General features: G+C 47.3%; 3 protein-coding genes and 1 non-coding gene across 7 annotated transcripts; 3 read left to right on the forward strand and 1 right to left on the reverse strand.

The window, feature by feature from the left end:
* Window positions 1-1,945: 1,945 nt before the first annotated feature.
* LOC133912280 (ethylene-overproduction protein 1-like) lies at window positions 1,946-6,740 on the forward strand. The gene is made up of 4 exons (XM_062354938.1): window positions 1,946-4,283; window positions 4,680-4,971; window positions 5,041-5,350; window positions 5,973-6,740. The coding sequence occupies exons 1-4, from the start codon at window positions 2,176-2,178 to the stop codon at window positions 6,200-6,202; spliced, it is 2,940 nt and encodes a 979-aa protein (XP_062210922.1). The 5' UTR covers window positions 1,946-2,175; the 3' UTR covers window positions 6,203-6,740.
* A 312-nt stretch (window positions 6,741-7,052) lies between these two features.
* LOC133913871 (U5 spliceosomal RNA) lies at window positions 7,053-7,170 on the forward strand. Its single transcript, XR_009909112.1, has one exon. It is a non-coding gene; the product is annotated as a U5 spliceosomal RNA (small nuclear RNA).
* Window positions 7,171-7,330: 160 nt separating this feature from the next.
* On the reverse strand, window positions 7,331-10,560 carry LOC133912281 (probable inactive receptor-like protein kinase At3g56050). 4 transcript variants are annotated; one of them, XM_062354940.1, is made up of 6 exons: window positions 10,222-10,560; window positions 10,058-10,113; window positions 9,060-9,552; window positions 8,732-8,922; window positions 8,518-8,650; window positions 7,331-8,162 (listed from the first exon to the last, which is right to left on the reverse strand). In XM_062354940.1, exons 1-6 carry the CDS (start codon window positions 10,298-10,300, stop codon window positions 7,579-7,581), a joined length of 1,536 nt encoding a protein of 511 aa, XP_062210924.1. In that variant the 5' UTR covers window positions 10,301-10,560; the 3' UTR covers window positions 7,331-7,578. The 4 variants fall into 4 exon arrangements, with proteins under 4 accessions (XP_062210924.1, XP_062210923.1, XP_062210926.1 ...); XM_062354939.1 differs by having other exon boundaries at window positions 10,058-10,116; XM_062354942.1 differs by having other exon boundaries at window positions 9,060-9,544; window positions 10,059-10,113; window positions 10,222-10,559.
* Window positions 10,561-18,315: 7,755 nt separating this feature from the next.
* LOC133912283 (NADH dehydrogenase [ubiquinone] 1 alpha subcomplex subunit 8-B-like) lies at window positions 18,316-22,357 on the forward strand. Its single transcript, XM_062354943.1, has 2 exons — window positions 18,316-18,658; window positions 21,971-22,357. Exons 1-2 carry the CDS (start codon window positions 18,462-18,464, stop codon window positions 22,104-22,106), a joined length of 333 nt encoding a protein of 110 aa, XP_062210927.1. The 5' UTR covers window positions 18,316-18,461; the 3' UTR covers window positions 22,107-22,357.
* Window positions 22,358-24,292: the final 1,935 nt, after the last annotated feature.

The following is a 24,292-nucleotide window of genomic DNA, read 5'->3' on the forward strand; positions in this document are numbered from 1 at the left end:
TGCCCCATGGGTGGATATTGTGGCTTCGTTGTGAGGTCTTTACGTCTCGTTATGACGGTCTCACCAGTTGCTAAAGTGGGAGCCTATGCATATCTTGTGGGTAAAGTGCACAACCTCTGCAGAATGTTAAACCTATCCGGATAGCTGTGTCCTCGGTCAAGGACATGCTATGGTTTGGTCACAATGATTAGCTTTTCGGCGTGAGTATCTCCTTGGTGTGTGAGTGGGCTGTGTGCCTGTGTTTCGAAAAGAAAGATTTTGGCTTTGTACCCTAAGCCTCCTGGACTGTGTGTCCGCTGGCAAAAGACTTGTGGGAACTGGCAGGACGGATGTATCTCCCCCAGGGCCGTCAACCCCCCATAAGCTCAACTTATGTGTTCTCTTCAGAAATGTTTTTATTAAAGTTAGTCTTTGCAAAATGAACCTTGCATCAACGAAACTAGCTTTCCGCAAAACCTAAAAGACTCTACAACCCTATCCTTGATCTACCCTTAAGCATCTAATTTTTCCCCTTGAGGTAGGACTTGCTGAGTACCTTACGTACTCACACTTGCTAATTGTGGATCTAGATGATTCAGAGGCTGACTTCGTCGAAAGAGAAGATGAAGATTAGAGAAGCCGGTTTCGTCTGCACTCAAGCTGCCTGTAGGGCTTGGGTCGCTTTTTGTGTGTTTCCGCTGTGCTTTGAGGGTTTGTTAAATTTATGCCTACGGGCTTCTGTTGTAATGAACTATGTGTTGTACTCTATTATCGTATTTATTCGATGTATGTATGTGATGTCTACTTCTGTTGGAATTCGTGCGTACCAGCTACTGATCCAGGGACTGGTATAAGCTACACGATGTGACCCAAAAGGAGGGGTCCGACAGGGGAGCTCGATTTGATAGTCATTGCAGCGGATTCAACGTCAACCAGCCGAAGGAGACGGAGTCAACCTGGGATTTGACTACCCACATCGCCCCCGCCCTATCGAATAAGGGCGGTCATGTCCACCTGGTCGCCCACCTCGCTGTGCACGCACGGTAGGCGAGAGCAGGGCCGATTTGTGCTATGGTGAGAAGAGTGGAGGCGTGCAAGCGTCTATGTGCGACTGGGGGGCGTGGGAGATCGCGTAGCGGCGGCGTATGTGCGTGATTGGGGGCGTGGCTAGGTGGCATCCACGAGTTACGATGAGCGAGGTGCCCGCGTGTCGATCTGTTTAGGTTTTCAAATAAGGAGGGCGAGGTGTTGATGTGAAAGAGGAGCACGGTTGGCTGTCGAGGCATGTAAGATAAGAAGATCGAGGAAGGCAAAGAGGCACAAGATAACTGGGCGTTGCGGAAGTAAAGGGAGCGAGGAGGGCGGAGCAGTGCCGGAGGAACGCAAGAGTGGGATCAGTGGAAGGGAAAGAGAGCAGGAGAGAAGAGCGAAACAGGTGCGGAGAGCAAAATATATATGAAGAAATAATATAATTTTTTTTTAAGTAGTAAAGTTTATCTCCCCGTTTTCTCCTGTTTCCTCCGACCAGGGGAAATGTCCATTTCAAGCGAAAACCCACAGCTACAGGCAGCGAGAAAACCCAGTTAAATTAAAAAAAAATCCCTGAAGAAGGGAAGGAAATTTTATGAGGTTGGACCTCACAAAAGACCTGCTTTCTCTACACGACACGTGTCTATACTCTCTCTCTCCACTCCCCTCTCTCTCGGAAGGAAATTTTATGAGGTCCGACCTCACAAAAGAGCGTGAGACCCTCATCTCAATCACTCATCCCGTGATCCAAAGGCTCAGGTGAGAGAGAGGGGAGTGGAGAGAGAGTATAGACACGTGTCGTGTAGAGAAAGCGGGTCTTTTATGAGGTCCGACCTCATAAAAGAGCGCGAGACCCTCATCTCAACTACTCATTCCGTGATCCAAATGCTCAGGTGAAAGAGGAAAGGAAATTTTATAAGGTTGAACCTCACAAAATACCCGTTTTGTCTACACGACAGCTACGGAGCCCCGGCTTCCTCGGTTCCCTCCCCCTCCGTTCCCAACGAAGCGCCCCGTCTCCCCGCGTCCGGCCCTCTCCCGCCGCCCCCGCAACCAACGGCATTAACAGGTCACGCCCGGGCGCACTGCGGGGACGCGCGGCCGCGCGGGAGGGCGGAGGCGAGGCGCGCGCGCACGAGCCGTTCCGCCGGAAACTCCCGCTCTGTTATGATCGTCGCCGCGAGGACGAAGAGAGGAGGAGGATTGCCGGAATTCACCATGACGAACAACTTCCTGACGACGATACGGAGCCTGAAGCTGATCGAGGGGTGCAAGGCGGCGCAACTCTACGCTTTCAGCTCCGTCGGGGCGACGTCCACGTCCGGCTCGGGGGATGCCGGTGGCAGCGGCAGGCCGCCGCCTCCACCCCCGCCGAAGAGCTTCTCCCTCAGGTCCGCGTCACTGTACTACCCTCACGCAGCGCCGTCCACGTCGGGGGCCTTCGCGGCCGAGCCGCACCTGCCGTGCGGCCTCCCCGTCGCCGAGGCGCTCGAGCCGGCCCTGGACACGTGCCTGCACCCCGTCGACCACGTCGCGGCGCTCGCCGCGTCGTTCCGGCGGGTCTCGTCCTCGGCGGAAGGCGGCCATGGCCTCTGCGACGTTTACCTGGAGCAGCACGCGCTGTTCCACTCGATCGGGGACGCCCGGCTGCTCCGGCAGTCGCTGCGGACGGCGCGCGTCCACGCGGACGATCCGCATCGGCGCGTCGTGCTCTCCGCATGGCTCCGGTACGAGCGCCGCGAGGACGAGCTCGACCCGACGCCGACACCGCTCGCTCCCTGCACCGCGACGACCCCTCTCCTCGAGTGCCCCCGCGCCACGGTCTTCGCGGGGATGTCCTCCGGTGTGGACCCGGTCTGCCCGTGTCGCCGCCTGCCGCCTCCTCCCGCCTCGCCTCCACCCCACCGCCTCAGGCGCAATACGTCAGGCGCCGCGTACCAGGTGGGAGAGGAAGAGGAGGCGGAGACCAATGACCTGTGGTTCGTCATCGGCGAGGAGGAGGTGGCGTGCGAGCGCTCGTGCATCGCCGCACTCTCTAAGCCGCTCAACACGCTCCTCTACGGCGGGTTCGCCGAGGCGCATCGCGACCGCATCGATTTCACCCGCGACGGCATCACGCCGCGCGGCATGCGCGCCGTCGCCGCCTACAGCCGCCACGGCCGCATTGACGACCTCCCGCCCGACACCATCTCCGAGCTTCTCGCCTTCTCCAACAAGTTCTGTTGCGAGGGCCTCAAGGCGGCCTGCGACGACAAGCTCGCAGCCATGGTGCGCGGCGCCGACGACGCCCTCTCCCTCATCGACCTCGGTCTCGAGGAGGCCGCCCACCTCCTCGTCGCCGCCTGCCTTCAGGCCTTCCTGCGGGAGCTCCCCAAGTCCCTCACCAACCCGGACATCGCGCGTCTGCTCTGCAGCCCGGAGGGCCGAGAGTGCCTTGACATTGCCGGTAACGCGTCCTTCGCGCTGTACTACTTCCTCTCTTACGTTGCCATGGAGCAGGACATGAGGTCGAACACCACCGTGATGCTGTTGGAGAGGCTGTGTGAATGTGCGGAGCTGCCATGGCAGAAGCAGCTGGCATTGCACCAGCTCGGGTGCGTGATGCTGCAGCGCGGCGAGTTTGAGGACGCGCAGGGCTGGTTCGAGGATGCCGTTGCCGAGGGCCATGTCTACTCGCTCGCCGGAGTGGCGCGTGCCAAGTACAAGCGCGGGCACAAGTACTCTGCATACAAGCTGATGAACAGTGTTGTCGGCGAATACGACGAGCCTGCCGGATGGATGTACCAAGAACGTTCGCTGTATTGTGTCGGCAAGGAGAAGATGCCTGATCTCCAGACGGCGACGGAGCTCGACCCGACGCTGACCTACCCATACAAGTATCGTGCTGTTGCGTTGTTGGAGGAGGACAACATTGAGTCGGGGATCGCAGAGATCAGCAAGGTCCTCGGTTTCAAGATGGTGACCGATTGCCTTGAGCTCCGGGCGTGGTTCTACCTTGCACTTGAGGAATACGAGTCAGCAGTGCAGGATGTCAGGGTGATATTGACGTTGGATCCAACTTACATGATGTTCCATGGGAAAATGCACGGGGAACAGCTGATTGAGCTCCTCCGAGGGCAGGTGCAGCAGTGGGATATGGCAGACTGCTGGATGCAGCTGTATGATCGGTGGTCGGCGGTGGATGACATCGGCTCTCTAGCAGTTGTCCAGCAGATGCTCACCAGGGAATCCGGAAACAGCAGTTTGCGGTTTCGGCAATCACTTCTCCTGTTGAGGTGTATCTCTCTCCTTTCATTTTGCCGAGAACAAATCCTATTTCAAACTTCAGGTTCATGTGAGCAATGTTTACTAAATCCAAAAATTAATGGAGGGCCAGTGTTTAGAATTCTTGGAAAGATCATATCTAACTTGGTATCTAACTTGGGGAACTTTAAGTTGTACACTTATATTAGTCTATTGCATTGTTCATCAGCTTGCATTTCTGAATTCTGATACTGTCTGAGTAGAGGCGCAGCTAACCTATAGTGATCCTATAATTATGGATTCCATGTAAAGTGGGGAGAACTTCTTTGAAAAAAAAGAGAACAAGTGAGAGATGTTTTTATTGTTTGTTGGATCCAGAGTCTTAACTCTTTTTGTTGTTGTTGTTGTTGTATTCTTATACATTGTAGGCTAAATTGTCAGAAGGCTGCCATGCGTAGTTTGCGATTTGCCCGGAACTGTTCACTCCATGAGCATGAGAGGCTTGTATATGAAGGATGGATTTTATATGATAGTGGACACCGGGACGAAGCACTAGCCAAGGCTGAGCAGTCAATTAGCCTTCAAAGGTCATTCGAAGCCTTTTTTCTGAAGGCGTATGCTTTAGGAGATTCTAGCCTCCACACAGAATCTGCACTTTCTGTTGTGCAGCTTCTGGAGCATGCTAACAGTTGTGCATCTGATAACCTTCGCAAGGGGCAAGTAAGAATCATTCGTGACTCTTTGCATGACTTCTGTTAATTGTTTGTGCTCACAGGTTTCATTCTTCAGGCATACAACAACATGGGGAGCATATATGTCGATTGTGATATGCTGGATGAGGCAGCTGAGTGCTATGGTATAGCACTGAGCATAAAGCATACACGAGCGCATCAGGGTCTAGCACGTGTCCATTACTTGAAGAATAGAAAACCGGTTGCATTTGATGAGATGTCAAAACTCATAAAAATAGCTACAAACAGTGCATCAGCATATGAAAAACGGTCAGAGTATGCTGAGCGCGATGTTGCGAGAGACGATCTGAATACAGCGACACTTTTGGATCCTACAAGGACTTATCCTTACAGATATAGAGCTGCTGGTGAGTATACCTGACATTTTACATGGACTGCTTGCAGTATTCTTGCTAAACACATTGGAATGCTTGCATGCTGTCAAGTTTAGTATGATAATTGATAAGAACTATAGGTGATACAAATTGCGATCCAGTGATATATATTTAAGAAATGTATGGGAAAGGTAATTGATTGTTACATTTTGGAGTGAAAATTTAGTTAATGTAATAGAGTGATTTGTCCCAACCTCCCTCCCTACCCTAACCTTCGCAAATCTTGTATGCTCAAACTTTGCGTATCTATAAAGCTGTTCAGGTCGGCGTTAAGCCTGCCGTAGTTCTTCTTAAAAAAAAGTATTAAAAGTTCTCCATTGCAATAAAATAGAATTAGAAAATCATCTTACGGACTTACGGTCTATATGATTCTGCATCATATGGATGTTCTTTCAATCCCAACAATGTGAAGTGTCAACCCTGGTACAATAACAGTTTTGATGCACATGCCAACACACCTGCTCCAGTTGAGGCTTTGTATGCTCTGTTCAAGTTGAGATGTGCATTAGAAATGTTCAAGTTGAGGCTTTGTATGCTCTGTGTTCATTCAGTGCTATACCGTAACACTCATGTAACCTTCTTTTTATTCTTCCAGTTCTGATGGATGAGAACAAGGAAGAGGAGGCGGTCTCAGAGCTCTCGCGGGCAATAGCTTTCAAGCCAGACCTCCAACTGCTCCATCTCCGCGCAGCCTTCTTCGACTCCATGGGCGACAACGCGAGCACCCTGAGGGACTGCGAGGCCGCGCTGTGCCTGGACCCGACGCACGGCGACACCCTGGAGCTGTACAGCAAAGCGTCCATGAAGGCCGAACCGCAGAGCTAGCCAGCTGCGCGCTCGATCGCCGTCCTCCTCGTCGTTGATTCAGCTGCATTTTTTTGCGAGGCAGAATGATGAGACGATTCTTCTCTCCCGGGATTGGTGGAAGCAGAAGCACTGGAGATCAGCGAGGCAGGAGCACCCGAACGTACACACACACACGTCTAAGTATACGACGCTTGATCATGTTAGCTGGAAGGCACCGCCATGAGCGAGAACCACAGCAGATGAGCATGTGCTGTTTAAGGTAGAGTGTGCAAGTGACAAAAGCATCTCATATGTACATCAAGATTGAAGATAACCAACAGCTCCAGAAGAGAGGAAGAACGAGTTAAAGAGAGACAGGACAGCAAGCATGATCGTTCTCTTTTTCTCCCTTTTTTTTTACGCCTTCTGATGTGCATCTGGAGGCACGACTGATCACAAAGAAATTGAGTTTTTAAAGTAATGCAGCGAAGGCAAGATTCTCTCTACTTTATTTCTGCAGCAAATTGTGTTAGTGATGTGAGTTGTGGTTCCTACATGGCCACCACGTCTGGCCGTCTCCAGGGTCCAGAACATCTATATTCTACTGCATTCCAAATCTGGGTAGCTTATCTTAGTCAGACTCGAGATGTTCGTGTCCACAACTACACTGTTTTATCTTCAGTCGAAATGTGCACGCGTCACGCATGTATTCAGTGATCTGTTTGGTAAATACTGGATTGGCCCAGGGTCAGCATTGAACCAATATATGGTTTATATTAGGCCCACCAGATTAGATACCATAAGTTTAGTCCCATACCGCTAAGCTCTAGAATCATCTCCACCGGGAGTTCTTTAAAACAAAAACCAGGCCCAATGTCTCAAAGCATGCAGCTGCGTGGTGAGCACAAAGCGAACTATTCTTTCGCCTTTTACTAAAGAATACCGTGTCCTCGCCACACCAAGCAGCTTACACCTATTTTTGGAGGGATCCTTTCTCCATGTGAGATGGTCCCACAACTCCAAAGTGGAAATGTTGTTTCTTTACGCCAAAAATGTCGTTATTTGTTTCCATTTGGGTGGGTTGAAATTTGGCATTTTCAGTCATGAATGTTGGAATCGCAAGGAATTGACATTTTTCTATCCCAGTAGGAAGTGCCAAAGAGCTACTGCAGCAAAGCAAGTCACACATCCTTTCTATTGCTCACTTGACTGAAATGTCTGCGTATCAGCTTGTTGTGATGTTAACCTTCTTTACATGTACAATACCGCTCCCTATTTGCAATTTTGCACACGTGACAAATTCCAACCATCTTCTACCTAATCAACAATTGCACAAATAAGATTAGAAGCAACCAACAGATCAAAGAATTTTCGGTCACACTGGGAGACATAATATCATCTCGCGTGCAGCCAACTTAGCTCCCAGAAGACATGATCTCAAGCTCAGCCCACCATAGCGGTGACACCTTAGGAGTTGCTCCGTCAGGCCCCAGCGTGGTGATCTCTCTCATCCGAGCTGCAACCTCTGCCATCCGAGGTCTCTTCTTTGGATCTGGATCAATGCAGGACCTAGCAACTTCGCAAAGCGCACGCGCAGCATCTTCAGGGAAGGAGCTGATGCTAGGGTCAATCAGCTCCACAAGACTCATCTCACCGTCAAAGTAGCGACACGCCCATTGTTCCAGTGGCCCATCCTCCTCAGAATAGGGAAGTCGTCCAGTCAATATTTCCAGCAACACTATGCCATACTTATGCACAATGTTCTCCAGGTCCGATGAGGAAGTGAGGTCACCGTTAGTTGAATTAGGTCCCTTTGCATCATTCCAAAATTCAAGATCTGAGACTTTTGCAGCAAAGTCATCAGTAAGGTAGATTGTAGTCGAGTCAAAATTCCCAAGCACAACTGGTGCTTTAAGCTGATGCATGTGCTCAATACAGTAAGCAATTCCCATCGATATCCTGAGCCGCGTCATCCAGTCAAGCTTCTCCGTTTCCCTAACTGAAATGGAATCAGGATGACATTGTCAAACGTTGATACAAAGATCAACAATACAGAAACTTCAGATTACTATCAGATATAGCATACGCAGACATGTAAATGGCGCACATATGCACCCATATCTTATGAACTAGCAAGACATGACTCAAAACACTGTTGACATCTCCCCACTAAATAGCTAGGCAGAGTTTATCAGTTAGGATCTTTAATGTAAAGTTACATTGGGCTATTGACGATTTATAGAAATGTTAACAATTGTTCACGTTATAACATTATTTGCATAAAATTGTACAGACTGAAGAAAACGGGTTTTTGATAGAAGAAACTGATAGACTCATGATAACAATGTACTTACTGTGGAGATGCTCAAAAAGTGTCCCATTTGGAGCATATTCAAATACCATCACTCTGGTAAAGGGGCGCTCTTCCTCACAGTAGCCAAGCAAGTTCATAAAATTTTTGTGGCTTACTTTGGACAAATTTGTGATCTGAAACCATTATCATTTGAATCAAATAAAAATTCAGCAAAGTTACGTCTGTACGGACTGAAGATAACTGTACAATACTACCTTTTTCCTGTACTGTGATTCACTTTCTTTCGACCAATCCTTTGCAGATGTTACCAAGCTTGAGGCCACTGCAATTTCAACTCCACTGGATAAAGTTCCCTTGTACAGCATGCAGCTAGATGTAGAACCAATTATATTGCTGAAATCCTCGCATGCTGTTTCCAGCTCTGATCGTTTCAGTGCAGGCACACCTAGAAATATGATTGTATTGTGATGTAAAATTAGAATAGTCAAGCCTTCAAGAAAGGCAGGGGCAAAAGCCCCATCTCTAAAACAAAAAGAATAGTCCCCCAGATACAGTGTATACATAGGTAGGAAGAAAGCATACCAGTTACAAAAGCTTTCTGCAATTGTCCACTAAGACCTGTCGCCCATGGCCTTACAGTTCCCATTCTCTTAGCTCGGAAGCAGAGAACACCAGCTGCCAATACTACTAAAAGGGAAACAGCAATCCCTGCCACGACTGAACTATAGGTTGTCCAGGAATGTTTATGCAAAGAATGACCTCGAGTTTCAGCTGAATGGCCATGCTCAGCTTGCCTAGTTGTAGGCCTAGGCCTAACCAAAGGTGGAGGGACTACAGCCGGATGATGGTGTGAAGGAGACCCGTGTGGCATGGGTCGTGAAGCATATGGCGATGGTGAGGGTGAGCCTTCTGGTGGGGATATGAATGGTGAGGGTGATAGAGCAGACACTGGTGCAGGTGCTGATGTCGAAGCTTTTCTATGCGGTCTGTTCTTGTGTGAGAGAGCTCTTGTGTGGGGGAAAAGAAATAGGCCACCTTCGTTTCCACCACCAATCTGCAGCAGCCTTCTGAAATTCCCAGAGAAGGAACAGTTATATTAGAAAGCTAATTAAATGCCTTCTCTGTTGATGGCAGTCAAGAAACTAATTTCCTTTGATTAATTTCTTATTATAGTTGCAAAATTGTTTATGAATTAACGATTCCGTTTTATAATTGAAGTTGAAAATAAGAGGGGTGCAACTAGAGTTCTACGACCTAGCTATCCAGCACTTGATGACTTTTCACTCCAAGGCTTTCTAAAATCAACACATGTGCCAGAAATAAACGCTGAACAATTCATGCATGCTAGAAATTTGCTACCACTTCAGTGCAAAGAGAAGCAGTACAAAAGTTCTTTTAAGAATGGAATTCAACAAGACTAACTCCAATTCTTACTAGAAAAAGATAGTCGCTACAAAAACACTGCTACTGTTACTACTATTTCGTGATGAATTACATATGTTGGAAACCAAACTGGAATTGTGCCCATTTCTTGCAAGTTAGAAACTAAAGATCTAACTCTCAGAATCTGAGCGCACTCACCTAGAACTAAACGAAGATCCATCGATCTCCGGACCATCTCCGAGGCCTCCAATCCCTGCTGCAAACCATGATGCCAACGAAGAATGCAAAACACCATAAGCCCAAATGCACACCCAACTAAACTACCCTGACGAATCCAGAGTCCAAGTAACGAAAACCAAACCAGCGGTCCCGAGCGGCCAATAAACGGCGACCAAGAACAACACATGGAGCAGCAGCCTCGGAGGCGGCGGCCGCTCCATTACTTGCTTAAACCGCAGCACGAGCGAGCCGCGAGGAGAAGCGCAGCGGCGCAGTGGCACGGATTGGAGGAACCCCGAGGAGGTGGAGGCTGAGGCGATGGTCACGGGAAGAGAGAGAGAGAGAGAGAGAGAGAGAGAGAGAGAGAGAGAGAGAGCTGCGCGAGGGGGGAAACGCGCAATTGGTTGGGAGAGGAAGAAGGGCAAGCGGTGGAGACGGCAAAAAGTAGCGGCCGGAGGTGGCGGAGACGAGAGTGAAAGGAGGCAGCACGAAGGCGACTACACAACTAGTATGTTTGTTTGAACTTCTATTTTTGTATTTTTTTAAAAGTTGTATTTTTAGTTTGTTTAAAAAGCTATTTTTATATAGTATGTTGTCTTCTACAATAAATATTTAACTTCTTAGTACATAGTTTTTTAAAAAAAAGTCTCTTCGCGAGATTCTCAACTTTAATTTATTTTTATTTATAAGCAAACTTCTGCCTTCTCTAAAATTTACTTCTCAATCATGTTTGTTCTAGTTTTTGTAAGTAGCAAAAACAGAATTAGAAACAAGAAAAAAAAAACAGGATATAAGGGACTCTCACTAATTTATTTTTCTTATTTTTAAATGTTTGCTTGGTTGGTGTAATCATTTCACAGATATCTCGTAGGTCTATTTAGTTAGCTAATTAATCATTTCATAATAAAAGTGTCTTTTTTCTTGACCACGAAGAGACTCCTCCAACATTTTAAAAATTTAAGTAGTGAAGTAACAAACCTAATTAGTTAGAAAACTTGTTAAAACCAGTTTCTTAGAGATACCCAATAACTGATGTGCTCTGGTTTGAGCTTAGGTGGTCGTCCCCTTCATAATAAAATGTCTCGGCATTAGGTTTTGAAAATTTGCCACCAGTAGATTATTGAGCCTTTGCTTTATGCAGACACAAATATTTATTAAATACTACAACACATTCCCTACTGTGGCAAATTTTCAAAACCTTTGTTTTATGCAGACACAAATAGTTATTAAATACTCTAATCGTCTAAATTAGCAACTTTTATAGTCGATGAAGTCCAGCGAGATTTAGTTACAGGAATTACCTTTTAGGTGTGATTTTGCTATTTCTAGGTTTAAAGGGAGGCTACATGAGGCAGGCCAATCTAATGGTGGTGGCGGATGCAGGATGAGACAACGAGGCGATAAGAACGTCGCTGGTCATGATGGTGGTGATCTAACATATAGGAAGGTTTAGGGGAGGGCGATGAGAGATAGCCGGGTTAGCACGGAGAGGAGGCTGATAGGTTTAGATAACAAGCTATACTGTTACGAGAAAGTAAAAGCAGTAAGTCAGAAGTTACTGTTGCATTGAGTGAAACCTTATTTTCTACCCATTGATATCATGCTACGATGGTTTTGGAAAGGTACGTGCTTGCATTGGTGCCAGGCTGCCGGCGAACTTACGCAAGTACATAACCACCTATGAGAAAAGGTTCACCCATTAGAATAGTTCTAGACGATGTAGCATGGTCTCTCACTCCTGAGCACCTTGTAACTAAGATCTGCTCTGGGCTACACTTCGCTGTCGACGTGCCTGTCCAGACGATGAAGGAAGAAAGCGAGAGGCCGCCGCTGTCACAGACGATGCAGACGCCTCAGCCGGTTGACCGCGACTGGAAACCGCACCGGCAGCGCTCCAATTTCGATGGCCGGAGACAATCCACAATTAATGTAGGGTAGGGCTCACATGGTACGAGTACTGGCTACTAGTAGTACTCACTACGCAATACTCCTACTAGTGGTCAATGGGCGAACCCAAACGGGATTAGCTGCGGATTGCTCATGTTCTCGACCGTTGGAGTGTGATCAGAGTATGTGCGTTTTCCGAGCACAAGAGGGCCAAATTGCGCGGGAGACAGGGTCTGTGTATGCTTATTTATTTATCGGAAAAATTCGCTTGTCTGATCCCCGTGCAGCCGAGGTGCCGAGCCGTTTGGAAGCGAAAATTTCACTGCATATACAGTTATATAATTTATTAGTATCGTTTATTTACATTAAAATTCAAGTTGAAAGGATAAATAAAAAAATCATAACATATATAAGAAAATTAACAGATAGATGAGTATTAGATAGGAGAGATAATTAACTTACATAAACCGTGTACGCGAAGAACATGCAAAGTTGCAAGTCGTTTCTACGGTTGGCTGGACGTAGTCTTTCGGAGAGGTGCGGCGACAAGAAGTGACGGTGGAGGGCTGGGGATGGGGACGCGCGGCCGTGCGATAGGGACAACCATGGAGGAAAGCTCTCCTCGCCTGGTTGATCAGGCTGGTTGCCCCATCTTCTTGGGATGAGTTGTCTCAGATGATTAGTACCTACCAGCTGGAAATTAAGGGCGGTTTTATTTATGATTAGGACCTGATAACTCCTGTCAGGTAGTAAACGCGAAACGAATCTGCGACCCTGCAGCGAAGGAAGTCGTGCGTGAGGTGCATTTTGGCTGCGACGAGCGCTGAGCTCCGAAGGCATTAGCCCATTTGATTATCCGGTTACAAGCTTGCGCTTAAGAAAATGCCGCAAAAGCAGGTGCCGGGAGGGGGCGTTTGGTTTGGTAGGCACCTCCACGTCGCCGCGACTTGTTTTCTGTGATAGGAACAGAACTAATAACGTTGTGGCGACTTGCTGCTTGACCTGGAGAGCTGAACTCAACTGGTGGAAGTGGAGCACAGCGGCAGGGCAGATCGCGGCGTCGGGAAGCAAGCAAGCACCATCATCACCCGGTGACTTGGAGTAGAAGACACGGGCCATCGGTGCGCGTGTGCCATCGTGAATTCGTTCGTGATGGATGGATAGATGGGCCGTGTTGCTTCTAGTGATGATCGAGTCAGACGCAAGCCGACCCGTCGGTTGCGCGTGCGTGCGCTCCTGGCCGTCTCCCGCTGGCCACAACGCCTGCGATCTCAGCTGGGGTGGCCGTGCCCGCACGCACGCCGGCCACGGGCCACCTCCGTCGCCGCCCAACGAGCGCATGTCCGCATGCCTATGCGGGGAACGCGCTGGCTTGAGCCCCAGTGCACACGGGCAGCAACGTGCATGGCAGCTTGAGTGCTTCACCGCTGCGCACTTAGCAATAGGTGTGAAGCGATCCGTAGATCTATTTTAATTTAATTTAATTAAGTAAGTAAGTATTTTAATTAGATTAAAATGACTGATTAGATAATTAAATTGTAAGGCATGCTAGTGATGGAAATTACCGTGAAGGCATGCTGGTGATTGAAATGATAAAGATTGCTGCGTCAAACTGATTGTCTGCAGCGATGTGCGGAGTAAACACGGAGTGAAATAGCCAGATATGCAACTCGGGTTAAAACCTCGAGCCCTTAAATCAAAATATATCTTGTGGATTGTCAGCAGCTATGGAGCATTCATTCATCTAAATATCCAAGAGATCACATTGCACACCTGCAAATAGTTGGCATGCAACAGCAGGGGCCAAGCACCCGTACAAAACTGAAAGGAGACGCCCCACGAGCAAGCAACTCCAGCAGTGACCACTCTGCTACCAACAGGTAAAAAGACGGAACTATTAACAGAATTTATGAATGTACCCAAATCTCTTTCCACGGGGACCTTTTCACACTCATCATCTCTTTTCACGGAGGATCCTGGCCGTTCGTTGTTGGGAATGACGGGTGTGATTCTGCGGAAAGCACGTCGGTCGGGCGGTCGCGTCTGAGCAAAGGTGCGGTCGGAGGCATCACGATGGTGAGTTGGACTAGGTGAAAAATGCCGGATTACCTTTTGTGTTTCTCTCTCTAATTGGGCTGTTGCCAAATCCAAATAGGAGTAGCATTGAACGCCGAGCATGTTAATAAATAACAAGTTCTGTTACTTTTGGGGTTTGAAAAATGCCGGATTTCTTTTGTGTTTCTTTTGGAATATCAGGGATAAAAACATTCATAAACATTGTTTAGCTAGTGCGTTAGACATGTGAAAAATAAGGATTGGCCCATCATAGACGAATATGGAAATCACAGTGGTTTTTGCACCCTTTTAGAGTTTTGCGATTTATACTTTATTATTTGAGATTGCAAAATTTAAATGTTCGTGGTGAATAGTGCACCAAAAGATACAAATTTTGTCCCATAAACAAGGTGGACATGGTAGGAACCATGGCGCCGTCAGGTTCTCTCCTTTTTTTTCAAACCAACCTTTATGTCTTGTCAAATTACACAATGCTGTTTACTCCCCCCACACACTTTCGGTTATCGCATTGTGCACTGATTGTTGACAATTAATATGTGGACACATTTTTCTTGCACACTTCATGTCTGAAATTTAGACATCTGCGATCAGGTGATCTTTTGGCAGCAGTGGTTTCTTGATGGGGTTGATTTGGAGGCGACTTCCTACCTTTTGGGCTTAGAAGAGCTCCTAGGGAGGGAGACCGATCTGACGGAGGAGGCAGGTGCGGGGGCGAAGCGGCGGGGATGTTGCGGGCGGTGCTCGGACTGGGGCAAGCAGAGTTCGGTTAGTGCACTGCTCGAGACAGGTGGAGGCGGGAGAGTGAGTTGGCGTCGAGGGAGCGATGGGGAGGTTGAAGACAGTCTGTCGGAGGATGAACTCCTGTCGCAGGGATCCCGAAAGACCTCTTTTTAGAGATTCGGCCGGGGGATGATCCTGAATGAGTTCGTCGGAGAAATAAATGGAAGTGGAAATAAATGCAACGGCCGGTGGTGGGAGATGGTCGACCTAGTGCAAAGAGAAATAAATGCACTGGAGTTTAGACAGGTTCGGGCCGCACAGGGGCGTAATACCCTACTCCTGTGTGGATGCAATATCCTTCCTCGAAGGGAATCCCCTCCGGAGTATATCTGGTTACAAGAATATATTGTCTAACTGAGAGCTTGAGGCTCCCTTGCTCTAGCTCTACTCAAGCTTGCTTGCGGTGTTCTTCGGATGATGTCTTCGATCGTCTCGATCTGTCTTCGGATGTTTTCTCGTGTGTCTCTGTCTCTTTTTCCTTGATCTCCTTTGCGCCTACGTCCTGTGTTATCCATCCCTTCCTTTTATACGCTCGCCGACCACGACATACCCCAAATGGGAAAGAGGGGGCTCAAGTTCCAAGACGCCACGACTGAGAAAGGCGTCATCATTCCCTCTGGGCGAAGTGACAGGGGCGGTGGAAAAACGCGGCGCGCATCCGACCACCCGTCACTGTGGACGTCCTGGCGCCGTTGAGAGGGCCCACCGGGCGGCCACAGAGGCACCCGGCGCGCCCACCCTGTCTTGTTCTTCTGCCAGGGCAGGGTGGCAGGCGGAACGCTTTGATCCTGGCAACGTTATCCCAAGATACTCCGGATGATACGGGACGGGACCCGTGCAATTAATGGACCCACGCCCCCCTGCCAAAGTATGGTAGGAACTGACACTGCGGCGGGAGCAGTTGGGGATGTCATGATGTCAGGATGTCAGGCCGCGCATGCCCATTAAATGCGGCCTCGGACCTTTGACTGGTTGACACCTCGTCGACAGATCCTTCTGGGTCGTCGGGGCATCGGGTGTTCTCACGCGAACTTTCGGGGAACCGAGTGCTCGGGGGCTGCCACGTGCAGCCCCGAGCACTCTCTCCCGAGCACTTCTGTAGAATCTTCGGGGAACCGAGCGCTCGGGGGCTGCCACGTGCAGCCCCGAGCACTCTCTCCCGAGCCCTTCTGTAGAACCTTCGGGGAGCCGAGTGCTCGGGGGCTGCCACGTGCAGCCCTGAGCACTCTCTCCCGAGCACTTCTGTAGAACCTTCGGGGAACCGAGCGCTCGGGGGCTGCCACGTGCAGCCCCGAGCACTCTCTCCCGAGCACTTCTGTAGAACCTTCGGGGAACCGAGCGCTCGGGGGCTGCCACGTGCAGCCCCGAGCACTCTCTCCCGAGCACTTCTGTAGAACCTTCGGGGAACCGAGCGCTCGGGGGCTGCCACGTGCAGCCCCGAGCACTCTCTCCCGAGCACTTGGCTCTTCGGCCCATCGGGGGACTATGGTACTCGGGGGCGAGCGGGTACCTCCCCGAGCACTTTCTTCTCGGTACTTGGACTCTACGGGTCATCGGGGAACTGGGGTGCTCGGGGACCAGAGGCTGTGGCCCCGAGCACCTTCTCCCGAAACTTAGATTTTTCTCATTCTGCATGAGGGACCTCGCGGGATGGTGACACGTGACGGACGGCTGGCCTGGTCTCGGGACTCAGGGACCCCCGGTTCCTGATACACCGACACAGTCTTTGGACCGTTTGATTACGATCGAACGACTTAGATTCGTCGTTTGATTTAAAAAAAAGGTGATTGAAAAATAACATCACCCTTGCTCCTGTAGAAAAAAATAATCTTGAACCTTCCCCTTAAGTACAAGGCACAACATCGAAAGATAAGGGAAAAGATGTAACAAATGGTATGCCAAGGAGCCATTAATTGAGTTTATTTTCTCCTAAGGAGTTTAGTTTCTTTTGTTGGTTAGAAGTTGAGCAGGTTTTAGTCTCCTCCTAACTTCCTTTTGCTGTAAATTGTAATAACTTGTTGTATACTTAAGAACTTGTAATATAAATTTAATTACTTGCTCTTTCTTAAGCTGTGTTGTGATACTATATGTTATAAAGGTATGTGTTCCGATCTTAGGCACAAAACACGTGACGGGACTAACGGGATGATATTCTGGATAATCGTCGAGGTTGTGATTATATTTAATGATCCTCCTGATGATTAATTAGAATATTGTTTGAATGGTTCCTTACATTTATATAATGTAAAACCATTGTTATCAAATATGGTTTCATCTTTGAAATCTTTAGAGTAGAATTTTGAGCAATTTTCTTTTTTCATACATGGATATTTTGGATCCTTCTCGCCACATGGATCGTGAATCATAAGTTCTGCTATAAGTATATAACCTAAAGGATCTATATTAGGATCAGGTATCTCAGTAGAGATAAAACTATCTATTTGTTTGCATGTGGTTTCTATCTAGTTCTTATCAAGCTATAGTAAAATATGTGCATGGGGTACCCGTATTTTTTAAACTCTATTGAGTATAGCAGGGTAAGTATTGGACAAAATATAGATCATGATCTTAAATCTATTAAAAGTTCTTCTAACACATGTGAAAAACTCGAATGATAATATCAGCTCTGTCATTTACTTGTTGAACTTCAACTAACATGAGTTTAATTTCTGGTCATTTTGGATTGCATGTGAAAGTGATGAATAGATCAGGAGGTCCATATACACGACATATTGCTATACCATCATGGTAGTTTTGTATCATATATCTTCGGCATCCTATATGACTAGATGGTAGAAATATTCTTTTTCGGGATCGGGACGATTTGGGATGGGATGATGAATTGGGTTCGCTTCTGGATGGTGGCGGTGAGGATTTGGGATCGGAAGGAGCTGGTCTCGAAAACTCAGAAATCACGCAAGGTGGAGTCCATAGGCGATGAAGAATTTATCCGGGAGCTGTGAGCGATGAATAATTTTTCTAGAATGCGCGAGCGACTGAGCAGATGACAGTTTCATATTGGAGGGACTTCAATCAGTGCTGCTCAGATCGGATGGTGACAAAGCATGTGGCTGACGTAGATAACGCGTTTAGATAAGTAAGATTCTTATACGATCCTGATCCGACGAAGGACAACACTAAGAGCTTCACAGAAACCTTACAAATTGAGCCCAGATAAATACATTATGCAGCCGTGCCGCTTCCCCGCGCGCCATGCCTGAGACAGGAAGAAGAAAGCGGGGATGTGGGGGTGTTGGAACATTCGATTTGGTGGTTGGAACAATTCAATTTTTTTTTTTTTTTATCGGGAGAGGTCGCCGGAGAAGCTTCGATGCGGCGTCGGCTGCGGGTTCGTGGGGGGGGGGGGGGGGGGCAGGAGCTGGGCCGGTAGAGAGGTTTCGCAGGCCGCATGATTACTGTTTCGCGGGCCGCGAAAGAGGGTGGGAGGGGTGTGCGAACAAATGCTATTCAGCCCCTACGCGAAGTGTGATGCGCCCCCTCCAGGCCTCCACCCCACCTCCATCAGTCCCTCTCCCTTCCCGTCTGGGTCTGGCCGTCTCGCTTCCCCCACCTCCCCCCCCCCCCCCCCCAGATCTCCAAGGCCAGGAGCCCCCCCGAGACCCTCTCGCTCCCGCAGCGATGTCGGCGAGCAGCACGCCGGTGGACGCCTCGGGGGAGCCGATCCCGACGTCGTCGGTGCTGATGGCAGCGTCCAAGCACATCGCGGTCCGGTGTCGGCCGGAGAACGTCGCCTTCCTCAACTGCAAGAAGAAGGATCCCAACCCCGAGAAGTGCCTCGAGAAGGGGCGCCAGGTCACGCGCTGCGTCCTCAGCCTGTGAGTTCGCCTACCGCGCTCTCTCCTTCCTGCCCCCACTTCGTCCGATCCCCTTCCTGTCTGCCTGGACTCCGGGCTCGTGGAATATTTCTTCCAACTTGCTATTGGTGAATTTTGTTAATTTGGGCTGTGGTGCTCCGGGTTTGTGATGTTTTTGTGGGTGCTATCAGAGATAAGTTGCTAATTATGTCAGGTAAATTTTGTACCTGGGCAATTAGACTGTGCTGGGGGTGATCAGTGGTGCGGTAGCAAGTGGTAGTTTGGCAGTGACGAAAATGTGATGCAAAGTTTGCATTCCCGGGGTTGCATTTGCACGAGGTATAATTATAACCGTAAAGGGAATCCTAAAATTTGCTCGTTGGAACACTCGATTTTTTGGGAAGAAGAGACGGTGTCCGGCGAGGCTCTTCTTCTCCACCTCCGGCAAAGATTTAGGGTTCGGGGTTGGGGCTTCGGGATCTTACTAGGCTCCCTCAAATCCCTGGGGTTAGAGGGAAGGTCGCCGGCAGCAGGCCAGGCTGGCGTTGGGGCGGGGCGGTGCCGTGGGAGGCGGAGGACCACTGGTTCGGTGGGGTAGGGGTGGGGGCTTCACGAGTTGATGGGTTGGCGCCTCGGCGGAAGGCGGCAACAGGGAGCCGCTGGAGACGGGGAAGGAGGGCGGGGTGGGTGGCAAACACACAATGGAGAAACTCATGGGAGGCGAGGAAGGAGGAGGGAGCGGGTGGTGGCGGTGGCAGGGGCTTGTTGGAGGGCTCGTCCGACGCCGTCAGTGAGTGGCGGAGAAGGAGGGGGTCGGGGCATGTACTGCAAAAATCGAGTGCCGGGCACTCGAGCCGGTAGACAGATTCTAACAGTAATGGTGCTAGTGAAATGTGAATAGCTAATTGGCGTTGGGTATGTGGTAACTAATGCGTATTTTTTGGGTAACTTGTTGCTCAATTACATGCAGGGCTCATTGCTATGCAATTTTATGCTTAGATTGGGTTAATTTGTAGTTTTGCATTGAGTGTTGTGTAGCATTTTCTAAGAAACATGCGAGTGAAGTTTGCATCTTGTGCAAACATGCTATGACATGAGCAGTGATTTGATAATTGTTGATAAAGGTGCAAAATTACAATGCGATGCATCATTGGACTCCAGATCACATTACACAATAATGGGGATAAATTGGTGAGGTTATTAGCTAGTAGTCTAGTTCATCAATTAATTGGTGATGCCACAGTGCCACACTGATTAGCTAGCTCTTTTAGGCTTTTGAGTCGTCCATAAAAATGAACTAAATGTATCTTAAGGTGAATTTCATCTTAAAAAGGAAAGATTGTGTCCTCCTTTGCATCCAATAAGGGATTGTAACTTACTCATCTGCTTCCTCTTCAGTTCCAAGTCTCTAAGACAGTAAGGGTATACTTATGTGAAACCTGTTTAATTTTGTCTCTTATAGCAGTTGATTCTGCTATGGTCGTTTGTGCAGCAAGTTTGCATGTGCCATACTGTCTGTAGGCTTCTAGCTTCGTATATACATCGTTTTCATATCAGTAATTTACTAACTATAATCAAATTGTTCTTAGTGGACAAAATAGATTAATGAAATCCCTAACGGAACCAAGATTAATAGTACAGATTGCATGTGGATGTACAGTGCTTTAGTTTGCACTTTTAGACAAAATACAGATACAAAGCACTGCTTCCTTTACCATGTGAGACTTATTGTTACTTGCTATGTACCATAGATAATGTCACAATGGTTAGTTCAATGCTACTAACCCAAACTGGAAATGTGAGATGAGAGCTCTAACTGGTTCAAGTCGTGTGCACAATGCCACAACACCTTCTCTTCCACTGGTAGGATAAGAAACACTTTACTAATAGATCTTCCATGTAACTGCCATCCACTTTGCTCTTTAGTTGAGTTGAACTGATCATTCATCATGATGACATTTGCTGTTTGCAGCTAAGACAATATTTCTTCACACTTCTTGCTGTAGGTTATGTTCGCTAATCTGATCACCATATATACTCATTCTGTATTAGAATGTGCAGTCAAAGCCAGAGGATGTTTAGTCACCATATAAACTGTGTGGCAAATCCATAAATTAATCTACTGATTTGAAATATAATGTTTACAAGCGACTCTGGAAGCAAATAGTAACAAGTTCAACAGATGTATACTACAAGGATGCACACCTGTCCTGAGATATGATACAAATACAAATGTACAACACTGAGTGTTAAGGCGAGATGGCATTAGCACCTCTTCAACAGTCGTGCTAAACTGCGTGATTGCATCTCCTCCGACATCTAGAGGACATGTTTCTCACTAATAAGGTATCATGATGTGGAAATTAAAGAATCATTGATCTTCAGACTGACTTCCTTTTTTACATTACAGAATACACTGATCCAGCAATTTAGTGAGAAAAACGGGGGAAGGAGACATGTTTTGGTGAATTGCATTAACATTGAGCCTGGCAATGAGTAATAGTGACATGAAAAGAATTGTCAATTTTGAACTGGCTTGTTGCTTTACTCGTTAGTGTCTGTTTGTCAGATGCTCAAGTGAGGCCTTAGCCCCCTCCTTTTTTTTTTCTTTTTTACAAATTCAGTGAGTCCATTGCGCCAAACAGTTGAAAGGGTGGTTACTTTTGTGACATAACACCCCTTTGTAGCAGCTGCTTTGCATCTTGGGCGCTCAGTTCAAGGAGCTGTTTTGTATGAGTTACACAGCCACGCAGGACAGATGTAAGAAGCAGGATGGTACCTTATAAATGTTGATGTTGTGGCTGCTATGATTCGAGATTTGGCTTACATGCAATTGCTGAACATTGAGTTGGAGATGACATCTAACACATTTAAAGCCGATATAATATAAGCAACTCCACAGGATATAGATTTTTTGGGGGGTTATTTCTCGTTATTAGCCTACCCCAACCTGCTTGCGACTAAAAGGATTTGTTGTTGTTGTTTCTTGGTAAGACGTGGATCTATTTTCACCCAAAAACCAGCCCGAGATTCTCTTTAGGGGTAACATGGCCTATTTCCTGTGTAATTGTTATACTACAAGCTGTTGTTTATTTCTTTCCTGAAATAAAAATGTTTGGTTGAGTCATGTGCACTTCTTGGTCTACATTATTTACTTGAACAACGTGGTGGCCTTAAAATTTTATCACTTTTGTTTGAGTTGCATTTGCATGTATGGTTTAGGTTGTAGGACCATGCACTTCTTACCATGCACTGCCAATTTGAGCAATGTGGGTTTAAGCTTATCACTTTTGTCCTTCATGTGCCATCTTTGAATCAAGTTTCCATTCCCAGGTTGAAAGATCTTCACCAAAAGTGTCCCAAGGAGATGGACGACTATGCTGGTTGCATGTATTACTACACCAACGAATTCGACTTCTGTCGTAAGGAGCAGCAAGCTTTTGAAGAAGCCTGTCCCATTTCTGAGTAGATCCTCCGGAATTTTACTTCCAGCGATCTTCACAAATAAGGAGAAAAGCCGACAAACCTAGCTCATGATCTTCCATGTTTGTTGTCCTCATGGAATTTTTATGGGTGAGTAGCACGGCCTCGAGCTCTTCTACCCACACGTCTTTCGCACCCAAGGTTTTCACCAATCAATAGACATGTTTGAGTTGGATGCCAAACTTTGAATTGACTCAGCCGCAGTCCATAAGATGACCATGATGATGGTTTTTCTCTCGTTCTGGTTCACAACATTACACTGCGCGTACTTGTTGTTTCTGTCCGAGTGATAACCTGCTAATTCCGAGCTCTCCAGTTGTGGTCTTATCGACAATAAGACCACAACTATACTATACTGCGCCACGTTGCCTCATATCTCAATGGTCTATACCGATCAGTATCATAGTCTTCTTTGTATCAGAGTACGGACGATGAGGCATTGCAGCAGCCTGACGTTTTTACAGTACGTTGGTCGGTTGGTGATTGCAGTTGCTGCTGCCAACGCACGGGCGGAGGCATGGGCGCCATGAATGAAGGCGTAAATGCGTTTCAGCGAGAGCTGCGAGAGGATCTGATGGCTGCAGAAAATTTATGATTCGAAGGTACTGACTGGTGCATGCATGATGTTCAAATCCTCTGACTCCCCATCTGAAATCATGGAGGAACAGTGATTTATGAGTGGTAAACAGTAGCATGATCAATGGCTACACACGTCTACATTTTACTGTTCACAAACTCTGCAGTTCTATTGTTTACAAACTCACTGTAGCATCAGATTATATAACTCCAACGCCTCACAGTGGAGTAAAGTCACGCTGTGCCATATGCATGACCTATTATTACTTCCTAGCCCGTGGACTCGTAGTGGTTTACGTAGGTTCTACAGATCTAGCCTGTGTCTTGGTGACTAAACTTGCCTGCCTATTTTAATTCGACTGGAAAGTAAATGGAATCATGGTAATTTCGTAAGAGTTTTACATGAAAGAATTCGGTTTCCGTAGAAATCGGGATAAATTCATGAAAAACCATTTCTCTGATACGTGAAAATTTGCATCGCACATGTAAACTCCGATTCCTCCGCCGATGTGATCAGGTCCGCCAATGCTCCGCTCCTCCGCCGGGATAGTTCTTTCCGCGGCCTGGTTTTTAGCTGTTTAGGCCTCGCCGACCTTGATCCACGGGGCGACCTGATCAATGGCTAAACACACAGAAGGCACGAAGGAAGAAAGGATTCGTTTTGATCGATGGACGTGGCCGCTGTTTGATTTGAGGAATGGAACAACCGTCGGTCGTAGCGTAAGGGTACCAGATGGTTTCGTGGCCAACGTGGCGTCCAACATGGCACATTTGAGCTGACTAGGAAGGGGAATAAAAGAAAGGAAAAAAAAGGTAGGACGGGGTATATACAGAGCGCAGCTCGGATTTAATGACGCCGATGACCATCAGTAAAGTACGAAGGGAAAGAATTTGTTGAAAGTAAATTGCGATGTAAAATAGGCAATTGACAAAACAGATTGAAATCATGTATATTCTGATTGATGAATGTTCATATATATACATGATGAATAATGTCTGTTCAGAGGCATCCCTCTGCCTCCCGAATGGTTGCCTATCCGCTAAGGGACATGGTAACTGTTGTTGGTTAATGATCGGTTGATTTTGATCATTTGGTTTCTAACCTCTCTCTTCATTAAAGTTGTTTCATGTATATATACCATCTTAGAGTTCATCCAAAAACCATGTGAGAAAATATAAGGAGAGTATTAGTGATGTACTGTTAAAACTCATTTAAAACTTAATAGGAAAATAAAGAGAAAATGATACAAGTTATATAGATTATTGTCTTTTATAAACTCATAAGAAAAAAATCTTTAAAAGGAAAAAACACATAATTGAGTTTAGAGAATAATAGATATGTCTTATATACCTCCTTTAAAAACCTTGGTAGGGAAAACAAGAGATACGATATATGACCTTGTATAGATATTACCTCATTAAAAACTATTTATGAGAAATTTTGTAAGTAAAACTCATAAAAGAAAATAGTGCAATATAATGTATGAACAGGTTAAAAATTTAGGACCAGGCTCCCTCTGATATTTGTAAATCTCGAAGTCATCGCATACAATGCCATGAACATATTTTTGAAATGTCGAAGTTGGTAATAACTTT

Source organism: Phragmites australis, chromosome 3, assembly GCF_958298935.1.
Source record: "Phragmites australis chromosome 3, lpPhrAust1.1, whole genome shotgun sequence".
Classification (NCBI taxonomy): Eukaryota; Viridiplantae; Streptophyta; class Magnoliopsida; order Poales; family Poaceae; genus Phragmites; species Phragmites australis.

Bases quoted from the DNA above. Each gene is read 5' to 3' on its own strand.
- LOC133912280 (XM_062354938.1), top strand. From the start codon at position 2,176: ATGATCGTCGCCGCGAGGACGAAGAGAGGAGGAGGATTGCCGGAATTC. The intron at 4,284-4,679 runs GTGTATCTCTCT...TATACATTGTAG, and splicing joins CAATCACTTCTCCTGTTGAG to GCTAAATTGTCAGAAGGCTG. The intron at 5,351-5,972 runs GTGAGTATACCT...TTATTCTTCCAG, and splicing joins TTACAGATATAGAGCTGCTG to TTCTGATGGATGAGAACAAG.
- LOC133912281 (XM_062354939.1), bottom strand. From the start codon at position 10,300: ATGGAGCGGCCGCCGCCTCCGAGGCTGCTGCTCCATGTGTTGTTCTTG. The intron at 8,651-8,731 runs GTAGTATTGTAC...TAATGGTTTCAG, and splicing joins AATCACAGTACAGGAAAAAG to ATCACAAATTTGTCCAAAGT. The intron at 8,163-8,517 runs GTAAGTACATTG...ATTCCATTTCAG, and splicing joins ACTTTTTGAGCATCTCCACA to TTAGGGAAACGGAGAAGCTT.
- LOC133912283 (XM_062354943.1), top strand. From the start codon at position 18,462: ATGTCGGCGAGCAGCACGCCGGTGGACGCCTCGGGGGAGCCGATCCCG. The intron at 18,659-21,970 runs GTGAGTTCGCCT...TTCCATTCCCAG, and splicing joins ACGCGCTGCGTCCTCAGCCT to GTTGAAAGATCTTCACCAAA.